At 33.9% G+C, this 12,029-nt stretch overlaps 1 protein-coding gene across 1 annotated transcript in view; it reads left to right on the top strand.

The window, feature by feature from the left end:
* Positions 1–12,029, top strand: part of SCN2A (sodium voltage-gated channel alpha subunit 2) — a 97,392-nt gene that overhangs the window by 69,852 nt on the left and 15,511 nt on the right. Inside the window, exons 18-20 of the mRNA XM_077154038.1 lie at positions 3,360–3,480; positions 9,005–9,159; positions 10,689–10,862. Coding sequence (XP_077010153.1) covers positions 3,360–3,480; positions 9,005–9,159; positions 10,689–10,862 — 450 coding nt within the window. The remainder of the gene's footprint in view (positions 1–3,359; positions 3,481–9,004; positions 9,160–10,688; positions 10,863–12,029) is intronic.

Here is a 12,029-nt window from a genome sequence, read left to right on the forward strand (position 1 = left end):
CTCCTTAAAAACATCCCATTTCCACTGGGTTTATAGAATCATATAGATAGAACGGAAGGAGGGAAAACATTGTCAAAATTATTCAGTAATAATTGCCCTTCCTCCAGTGTTAAACTGTTTACTTTCTAGTCTCATCCCAGCTCAGAATAATTAGAAGCCTGGTTTTTGAAGCAAAATGCTCCTGATTTTAAGAGTTGCTGGCCATTCCTTATATAACAAGTATCTTGAAGGATTTGTGCTTCAGGATTCTTTGTGTCTGCTCCTAATAGAGAATATTTTTTTTATTCCCTTGAATGTAAAAGTAAATAGCAGATAGGAGGTATTAGAAGTAGTTAATGGTGAAATTAAGAATCCATGCATTGGTCATCCATCATTTACTCAATATGCATTTATTAAACATGAACATTGGTGATAGATGCTAGGAATACATGATCTTTCCTTCAAAAAATTAAGTCTAGTGAGATACATCTTCTAAATACACAAAAACTTTTGTGCTGCGCTTTTGAAAAGGCAATAATGTGACCTTTAAATGGATAAATATCTAGCTCCAAGAAAAAGGCAGCTATTAATTCTATGCTGTTACTAAGACACTGTACTAAATAAAAAGCAACAATGCTCTTTCTCATATTTTTAATATAATTTAAATAAGAGACAATACAAGAATACCTTTTGTAATTAGAATTTCCAAATTCTAATTATAAATTAAAAAAAAAAAACCTATATGATTCTCATTTTTAGCCAAGAATGACAAACTCTCATTACGCTAATTGACATTCTCTATTTTACCTTGGGGCAAATTATTTGGTGACTTGTTACATTTGAATAATCCATTAAAAACAGACCATTTGCATATTCATTCATTCGATATTTACTGTTACATGAAAATGTTCATGTTGAAGATTTAAATTCTGCTCCTAGTATTGATCTAGGTTTGTTGTATTACCCATGGAGCCTAGAATTCATGGTTTTTGCCTTCAAAGAATTTACAGACATATTAAGGAGATCAGAATTAATATATCTGAAACAATTTGACCATACAAACCCATATTTTATCAATTTATCAATAAAACCCATATTTTATCAAAGGTCAAAATGTATAATAAATCACAGTTAAGAATTACGTACAGCCTGAAGGAGAGAGTGCTTTATGAAAGAGAAGAAGCTCAATTTTTGCAAAAGATAAACAGTGAGGAAGGAAATGGTCATGGTGACTCAGGTGTTCTCAAATTCATTCAGTCTTAGCAACCCAACCATCTGGCACTAGGAGTAATAGACATTACAGGGATCATCTAGGACATCAAGTGTTCAGAATTAAGAGTTTCTGGAATGTATTGTCTGATGACTTCTCTCAATCACTGTCGAGGGCTGACCTTCATTCTGTTATGAAGATATTTATTCACTCATTCATTTTTTTTAAGCACTATTTATGGAGTATTTATCAGCACTGATCTACACAGTGAAACAGGCCTTCTCCTATACCAGCCTGAGCATGTGGAGCACACTGACTGTGGGAACCTCATTTGTCCCTTGGACTCACCCTCAGTTTCCCCTACTCTGTGTTTACAGTGTGATCCTTTTTCCTACAAGTTCTATTTTCCGTTTCTTCATGTGGGCTGTCTGTAGTTCATCAAATGTGGCTAAACTTCAGTTTTTCTGATTACCGATATCATTTTCAACATTCTTCAAATGACAAGATCAGTATTTTCAGGTCCCTACTATATAACAGCACCATGTGAATTAGATAGATTGAAATGATAGGAACTTTTAGTCATTTCTTAGTCAATTGGATGCATATAAATTACAGCTGTATTTATCTAAGAAAGTCTAACCCAAAGACAAAGGATAAGAAATTAGAAAATATCTGAAAAAACAATATTGTAATAAATCATCTTACTTTGCTATTTCATCCTAAAACAAAATATATTCAAACTTTGATGACAGTATTATGATTGAGTGTCTGTCTAGGATTGTAGTATACCTGATGAATAGAAAAAGAAATCAACAATCTTTAAGCACCTTATAATATATGACCCTTGATTTAACCGTTTTGGACAAATTAAGAAATAATCCTGAAACTGGTTTGAAGAAGGCAAAAGTATCTCATATTGATACTTTATCACTCATATTGTTAAATTACATAAGACACAAACATTTTCGATCTCATAGATATATTTTTATTTCATCAGCACCAGTATGCCAAGTAAACATTTTATATGAAGAAAACCATTTTCACAAAATAGACCACCTTCCTGGGGAAAGTTCATCTAATCCTTTGCTTAATTATGAGTAGAAAGTTTCCAGTTCTGACTATAGCATCCATTTTATAGTTCAACATACTTTAGTGTTCATTTTAATCATGTGCTTATCTCATCCTCTTTATAAAGTAGCTCTTGTCAGCTCAGCCATTTCCTAATGTTATGCATCAATGGTAATAACATTGTACCAGGTCTGAGAATGCTGTGGCCCAAACTACTCTGATTCCATGTGGCACTCACACCTGGCCCTGCATCACTTCTGCAGAATTTTAAGATGAGATTAAAGACTGGAATCCCTTTATTTATTCCTCTCCCAAGAACGACCTGGCCTGGCTAAAGTTTGTTACATTTCAAGATTTAAGGCAATTTTTTTCTATTATATTTTTCTTTTGGTGATACTTGATTTCACCTAAAGGAAAACAAACAACAACCAAAGATTCATTTCTACCTGTACCAACAGGGCAGGTAAGAGTGCCAGAGTAACAAGTAGTTTCCAAATGCACAATGAAACAAAGGAGTGCATTGGCCAAAGAGAATGCGAAATATCAGCTCTTGCTATAAAGCTAACAATGTGCTGCTCTTTCCAGAATTAGAAAACTTTAGATGATATTTAATAACAACCAGCAGTATGTTTTCATGTCAATGAAAAGTGGATAAATTTAGATTGTAGCTGTTTATGTGCATTTGATCAAATCTTTTCTGCATTTGACATGAAAATACACTTGTGCAGCTTTCGTTGGTTGGGTCACAATTTTAGAATAAAGCACTCTAGTTTGCAAACTAATTTATAAAAACAAGATCACAAAGGAATTGCATGATTCTGAAAGCTTATTTAAACTTTCTGCAGGATTTGATTTCAGAATCACTATTCATGGGCTTAAAAACAATTTAACACCATTTTTTAAAGGAAAAAAAATATGTGACACTGTATCTAATTTTGTGACCCCCCACCTCTACCAAAGCAGATTACCATTACGTGTAAGTTATTCTTAAATTACAGATCAAGGCAATGCATACACAGGACTTGGGAGCATGCCTTATGAATTTTTAGATTTTGTAATAAGGAAAATATTTTAAATGCTTTTCTGTGGGATTGATTTTCAGAAGCTAAATGCAACTAGTTCATCTGAAGGCAGCACGGTTGATATAGGCGCTCCTGCTGAGGGAGAACAACCTGAGGTCGAACCTGAAGAATCTCTTGAACCTGAAGCCTGCTTTACAGAAGGTGAATGAAACATTGTATATGTAACCGTTAGGCTTCTCTTTTCTTCTCTTCTCTCTTCTCCTGGCCTCTCCTCTCCTCTCATTTGTTCTCTTCACTCCTCTCTTTTCCTCTCTTCTCTCTCTTTTTCTCTCTCACCTATACCTATCGAACAACTGTTTGCTTTGTATTTGCTCTTGTATATCAAAATGAAAGCAGTTTTTAAAGAAATAGGTTTAGTTTAAGTAATTAAAATTTCTTATTTTTGCAGCTCCTATTCAGCCTGAAAAAAGTGCTAATATTTCTGTGGCCTTCTAGGATACTTAGCAGGAAAGAAAACCAAATCATACATATCTCTCTTTAACTTTACAAAGAAAACAAGTCATGGAAGTAATTTATCATTTACCATTTTGTTAAATCATAATGTGTATTAATTGATAAATGTACCTTCAAAACTGTTTAGAAATACAGTTACCTGTATCTTAAAGGTTAAATATTTTTGATTAGTTTTGAATGAGCATAATAATTAATGCAATTACAAAATATATTAGGAGTTGTGAAATATTGGAAAACATGTTATTGGATTAACCTCAAAGGATTTTCTGAAAATAAAATTATATTATTTGAGGGTTAGATCTATTGTAAGAATAATGCTGCCTATCAAACCACCCCAAACCTCTTAGTGTAATAAAAAACAGATGTTTGTTCACAAATTCATGGCCAGCTAGATGTTTTCACTGATCTTAGGGGGACTCTATTGCATGTCTGAGGCCTCAATGGGACAATTGGGCTGGTGCAGCTCCACTCAAAACTTGTCTCCTGCAAGCTAGTCCAGGCTTGTTCTCAAGGAAAGTCAGAGGAGCAAGAGCGAAAGTCTAAACACTAAGGACTTCTCAAGACTCCACTTGTGTCGTTTGCTCCTATTCTGTTTGCCAAATCAAAGTCCGCTGGCCTTTCCAGATTCAGTGTGAGAGGGTTACTGATGATACAAAGAGGCATTAAAAAAAAAACAAACAGAAATTAATTTCTTTTTAAAAATTTTTTAATGAAGAGCTATATAATAATTCATACTTCTTCTTAGCCCCAAATTCAATGCCAATAGCAATTGCTTAAATAAAAGTTTATTTTTAATAATAGTAACTGCCTCAAATTGTTGCTATTGTTATTTGATTACAAATAATTATGAAAGTGATTTATTTGGGTGATATGTGTTTACACTAAGACCATTAAGGCGATCTTAATTTAAAGCATAAGCTAGTTTCTAAAAATATAATTTTACAGATGTTAGAAAACACAATTGAGGTTCATAGATTCTTTCAAGTTTATTTAAGGAAGATTACATTGAATACACCTATTAATTTTTGACTTAATACATTGGTGAAAATAAATATTTTCATATTAATTGTCAATTATTAAATAATTTTGGAGGGAGAGTTATTTGTTCAGCAAAAGTAAAGAGGGAAGTTACTTTATATTTCCTTCAGTTATTCTGCATGCATATCAATATGGTTATAAAAAAAACTTATAACTCCACAAAACATTCAAGGAGTATATCACAAAAGTGAATTTCTGTGGTATTAGTTATTATTTCTTTCCAGAAACATATATTTAGGATCAAAATATATATGCATAATAATAATTATAGTATTATCAAATTTTGATTTGTCTTTTAAAGTTTTTAAAAAATTTATTATGCAATATCACCAACATAATATTATAGAAAATAATAACAAATAGTACACAGTTCCTCACAGACCAGCTTAACAATTTGAATATTTTTGCCATATTTGGTTCAGAATTTTTATTTAAGAATAAAACAGTGTTTTAGTTTGTTAATGCTGCCAGAATGCAATATACCAGAAATGGAACAGCTTTTATAAAGGGGATTTATTATTTTAAGTTGCAAGTTTACAGTTCTAAGGCCTTAAAAATGTCCAAACTAAGACATCCAGAGAAAAATTCCTTGACTCCAAGAAAAAGGCCAATGTTTTGTCACATGGAAAGGCGGCATATGACTGGCATCCTGGTCCTTGTTCCTGGTTCCATTGCTTCCAGCTCCTGATTCAGTGGCTTCCCCTCTAAGCATCTGTGGGCCTTTGCTTAGCTTCTCCAGAGCAAAACTTTGGGTTCTGTCTTGCTTAGCACTCTTGGGAGGGCACATGGCAACTTCTGCTGGGCTGCATCTCTAAACATCCTTGTCTAGGCATCTGCTCTCTCTGTCAGCACACTCCAAGCATTTCCAAATGTCTGTGTTTATGTCACTCTGAAGCAACTGTGCTATTCCAAAATGTTTCCCTTTTTAGAGTTATTAGTTTATTCAGTAAACTAATCAAGACCCACCTTGATAGGTAGAGAGTCACATCTTCATCTAATCAAAAGTTCGCACCCGGGTGGTGCGATGTGGCTCAGGGGCAGAATTCTTATCTGCCATGCCGGAGACCCAGGTTCATTTCCCGGTACCTGCCCAAGCAAAAAAAAAAAAAAAAAAAAGTCACACCCATGATTGATTGGGCCATTCTCCATGGAAACAATCTAATCAAGGGTTCCACCCTAAACAATAGGTCTAGCCCCACATGATTGGATCAAGATGAAAAGAACATGACTTTTCCAGGGTACATAACTGCTTCAAACTAGCACAGATATAGATTAGGTACTTTTAAATCCTGTCTTTTCTATTCCCTTCCCCTTCTTCCCAATTACTAAACCATTACCTTGAATAGGGCATTCATCATTCCCATTAGCATTTGTCTTTTTTTATGTTAAACAATATCTTATCTCATATACTCATTGGGGAAAAAAAACTAAATTCAGTTCCATTTAATTCATTACAATGAATATTTTCAGGACATGTAATTCCTCTTGATCCTTTTAGAGAACAGAAATGTGAAAAAGATCCTGTCCTCAAAGAAGCAACAAATATAATGCTAATTTTTTCTTAAATGATAAATTCATAACATTTAATAGTGTTTTGTTAAATGTTAGGAAACAAAAGGATGTGCTCTGGCTGTTTGACATTATAGAGAAGCATCTGAATAAAATATTATCCTCTTTCAGAATGAGGTTTCCATTTTTCTATACAATGAAGAACCTCTATGATGGTTAAAACTCTGAACCTCATTGACTTCTCTTTCTCCCATGCCTCTGTTCCCTCATATGCTATTGCTGCTAGGTCCTGTCAACTACCCTTCAGCAGTATCATTTAACTTCTAGCCACCGCCATTACTCTTGCTCTCACTTTCTTTAATGCTCAGTTAATTGAATCTCAGTGACTCAACTCCTTTTCCATATTCTTTTCCTGTCCATTCATTACCTTGTAGCATCACAAATATTTCTATATCAGTGTTCTTGTCAGGTATACTTTCTCCATAATTCCCAAATAAATCCTTTAATGTTTCCTCCATTAGACAGCAAATAAAACTCAAATTTCCTAACTGATTCATTCAGGTCCTTTATTTTTTATTTGTTTATTTTTCTTTCAACCCTGTTTTTTTGGTTGTTGTTGTTTTTTTTTACTTTTTATTTTGAAATCATTTCAAACTTACAGGACTATTGCAAAAAAATAATACAAACCTGATACAAAGAACATCAACATACCTGTGCCCCCCCTCCCCCAGATACCAAGATCCACCAGTTTTAACATTTTGGCATCTTTCCTTATCATTCTATCTCTCATTTATCTATCTACCTATCTATCATCTATCTATCATCATCTAACTGTTTATTTTCTGAACATCTGAGAGCAGATTGTGCATGTTACTACTCCTTGAATGCTTATGCTTCATGTACATTTCCAATGATTAAGCGTATTCACTTATGTAGTCACCTTATGTGCAATGATCATGTTCAAGAACTTTTGTATTGATATAAAGGTTATGTTCTATAATCCAACTTTTTCTTATGTCTCATAATGTTCTTTTGAGGTTTTTCTCTTCCATTTCTAAATCTCATCTGGTATTATGTACTGCATTTAATTGACATCATCTCTTAAGTTTATCTTTCTCTTCTTTTCTTCTATTTTTTTAACATGGGAAGTCACCGGGAATGGAACCCAAGTCTCCAGCATGGCAGGCAAGAACGCTGCCAGTGATCCACCGTTGCCCACCCTCTTTTCTTTTTTTAATTGTGGGAATATATATACAACATAAATCTTCCCATCCCAAATCTTCCTTAGCATAGCAGTAGGATTAGTTGCATTCACAACGTTGCTATATCCTTACCTCCCTCCATTACTAGAGCTTTCCCTTCACCCCAAAAAGAAACCCTACACTCATGTTTGCATTAACTACCCATTGACCCCGTATACCCACCCCCAGTATCCTGCACTCTACTTTCTGCCTCTATGAATTTGCATATTCACTGATATTTTCTTTGTGGTTGCTAAGGGGCTTAAATTTAACATTGTAAATCAATAATAATCTCATTTACTTTGATACCAATTTAAACTATGCTCCTACATCCCTTTGTCACCCCACCTTTAACTAGTTCTTGTCACAAATTGCATATTTATACAGATCCTTTTTTTTAGATTGGCTCCAACCTATTTTTCTAGTCTTGACTTTTAGTTCTCTCCTTCGTGCAATTTCTACCTTCCTGTCACTAAGTTTTGCTTGCATCATTGCTTCTCCATGCCTTTAAGCTCTATGTCCTAGATCTCATTCTTACATGTCCCTCAAAATCTAGCCTAACATCCACTTCCTTTGCAAGCTCAATAGCATGAACGAATCTCTATGATGAGCTCTCACAATACTTTATTTCTCTTGCGATAATTGTTGCTTTAACTATAGAATTTGTGAAGAAATCTCCCCTATTAAAATGCACACTCTTTGAGGGTGAACTCATATTTTATGCATTATAGTATTACACTTTACTTAGTACAAATCCTTGAGTGTGGCAGGTATTCAATAAATATTTGTTGAAGAACATTTGATGTAATAGTCCACAAATTATGTAAAGGTATTTATTACATTATTGACAATGGCCAAGATAAAAGCAAGCTAAATATCCAATAATAGAAGAATAGTCATATAAATTCTGGTTAATCCTAGTTAAAGAAATACTATGAAGCCTTTCAAAATTCTATTTATTTGTAATAATATGGCAAATGTTTGTATCATTAAGTGAGCTCATCAGAATTTGCATATTATATAATGTCCTTGTATGAGTGGATTCACACTCATAGAGTAAGGGCAGAATAGAAATAGCAACTTTTAGTGATAATTTTGTATTTTATTTTTCTTTCTGATTTTCTATTTTTTCTATAATATATCTTCATAGTGTAACATAAGCCATTATTCTAGTACATAAAATTCAAAATAAATATTTATTGAATGAATGATTTTGAAACATTTATGGCCTGAGACCCGGATTCGATTCCCGGTGCCTGCCCATGTTAAAAAATATAAATGTATTATTTTCATTTCCATAATCAGAAATCATCTTTAAAAATAAAACTATTTACAAGTATTTTGGGGAATAATATAGGTGACTCTCCTACCAACACAAATAATAGAGTGATTATTTTTTCTTCATTTACTCTCACATATTTTAGACTGTGTACGGAAGTTCAAGTGTTGTCAGATAAGTATAGAAGAAGGCAAAGGGAAACTCTGGTGGAACCTCAGAAAGACTTGCTATAAGATAGTGGAGCATAATTGGTTTGAAACCTTCATTGTCTTCATGATTCTTCTCAGTAGTGGGGCACTGGTAAGTGGTGTATGATCCACTTCTTTACATTTTGTCTGAAACCCTTAGCATTTTCCTTCAATGAACCCCGTGTAACTGCTTTGTAAAACGTGTTCGTGAGAATGAGAGACAATGTGCAAGACAGGTTTAGCACACTGTGAAAGGCTCAGTATATAGCAACATTTATCAATCTGTGTCAAATTGAATAAAACTCATATCTGTATGATTTCTTGTACTATTTCTGACTTCTAGTCATCAGAAACAGTTTTAATTAAGAATAATTATGTAAATGCAATGTGAGATTATCACCTAAATATCAAACTGCTTTACATAAACTCCATGCTGTAAGGAACCCATCTCTCTTGTTTATACTGATTTGCTAGTGCCACCACAGAAAATGGCAAATAGTAGGCACTTAATATGTGTCTGTTAACTTAATACCTCACTGGAAACAAACTAAAGGCATTACAGACTTCATTTATGTCTGATTTAATTCAAATGTGAATCGTCAATTCAATCAAAATATTGATTAATATAAATGAAAATAGTGTGATCCGTTTCCCCATTTGGTGATACAAATGTGGTTGCATTTCTGTTATTTTTTCAGTTAGTTGCCCTAGCATTGGTGAGTCAATTTCATTAGGAGGATTATGGAATTGTATATATATGGAGGATTCTGAGCATACTTCTGATTTGACTAAGAACCCAGCATGCTGCCATGTACTTAGTCCAAAGAGGGTCAACCAGACAAATGTTTTAATGCCAAGTAGTGAGGGAACCATGAAACCTCATCCTTGTTATCGGTTCTCAATTATATACACAGACAAAACTCACCAAAGCGCACCACCATGCTGGCATGTCTGCTGGCTCCTGAGGGGCTTCTGACTTCAGGTACAAGCTGAGCTAAACAGCCTTAGTATTGAGCTCTGATCCCAAGCCCAGATCCCCCTTTTCTCTGGAAAGAATATTTACCTTTGTCTTTTCCTAAGAGTTCTATAAAATACGGGCAGAGGGAGTTTCCAGATACACATCCAGAGAGAGAGAGGGAGAAGGGAGAAGGGAGAGAGAGAGAGAGAGAGAGAGAGAGAGAGAGAGAGAGAGAGAGAGAGAGAGAGAGAGAGAGAAGAGGAAGGGAGGGAGGAAGGAAAAACTGATAATCCTTTCCCCAGGCTAAGGGCCTTATTTACCTTATATTTGTATTACTAAGAGGGTACATTGTATTGATCCTACACTGAACCAAGAAAATTTGCTTCCAGATGACTTTCTAACTCCTGTCCTGAAGAGAAGCAACTGCAGTCTCTCAAGAATTTTTAGGCTCTTCTGGGGTACCCTGATACTACAGTTCAGAGATTATTCAGATCCACTGGTTCACTGAAATACCCAGTCAAAACTCACTTATGTACAGATAACTATAATGTAAAATGCGGCTATAAGAAATACTAAGCCTTCCAGCCTTAGGCACATAATAAGCAAATTGCATCATATTGTTTAACATAAGATGTTAAAGATTGTTTATGGCAATAACATTCCATAGAATTTTTTCATTACAGGCCTTTGAAGATATATATATTGAGCAGCGAAAAACCATTAAGACCATGTTGGAATATGCTGACAAGGTTTTCACTTACATATTCATTCTGGAAATGCTTCTAAAATGGGTTGCATATGGTTTTCAAATGTATTTTACCAATGCTTGGTGCTGGCTAGACTTCTTGATTGTTGATGTGAGTATTCTGCAGTTTCTTGTTTAACCCCAGTGGCATTCATGATGATATGTGCTAGGCCTAGCACTGTGCCTGGCAGATAGTGGGTACCCAGGAAATACTGAATGCACCCAAATATAAATGGGAAGAGTGCCCAAAACATTTTTTGCTAATTTAAGTGTATAAACTTTCATGAATGGAACAGTCAAGTGCCACCTTATCATATTTATTAATTTAGTTTCAAATTAATATTCAAAATCCTTCCCAAGTTATACAAAATGATACATTAATTTAGAAGCTTTGTTTCCTTAAACTCTCACATTTCATAAAATAACTATATATATTCCTTATAGGCATCTTTGACAGTATTTTTGCCATTCCAAGAGTCTTTTGAGAAGTGTTTGTAAATCGGATTATTAATTACAAGGATATTTCAAAATTCAAAAACCAGTTGCCTATGGACCAATTATTTAAAGGTTTCATGAAACTGCATTAGTTTTAAAAATATAGTAAGATGGAATGCCAGAATAAAAGAGCCTTTTAAAACCATCAAATAAGAGTTTACTCCCTATTTTCTGAGGGAAAATTTTTGAGGGAGATTTCCCTTTATAGTCACTATAGAAAATACTCAGTCCAAAATCTTTTTTATTTACTTTATTTCACTTTATTTTATTTACTTTATTACTTTATTTCATTACTTCTTAAATGAATTTTAAATTAATATTCCATTCAGAATGGACACTAAGGAACTTAAAAACCTTTTGTCTAGAAAAAACTTGGAGAGCCAGAGCAATGGGGGGGCGGCTCATCCCACAGAAAACACAGTGGGAGATGGGGCTCTGGAATCTGTAGGGAAGCACAACCATTAAATACTGCAGTTTAGAAATAATGTTTTATTGGTTATGTTGGTTATAGTAATTCCTTAGCAATTAATGATATTTTTAACTTGAAATATTTTGATACATGAATTTCACATATCATGCTAGCAAAAATCATAGACTGCTCTCAATGAAAAAATTATTTTTTATAGTTTCAGGTGACCAAAAAAATAGCAACTCAATTTTAAGTCAATATGACTGTCCATCTAATCACCAAATGGAGATCAGAAATCTGTAAGCAATAGAGGAGGTCCTCTACAAGCTTAATATTTAGGAGAGAAAAAAATAATTATTTTTACTGATTTAACTA

This window comes from Tamandua tetradactyla, chromosome 3 (assembly GCF_023851605.1).
Source record: "Tamandua tetradactyla isolate mTamTet1 chromosome 3, mTamTet1.pri, whole genome shotgun sequence".
Taxonomy (NCBI): Eukaryota; Metazoa; Chordata; class Mammalia; order Pilosa; family Myrmecophagidae; genus Tamandua; species Tamandua tetradactyla.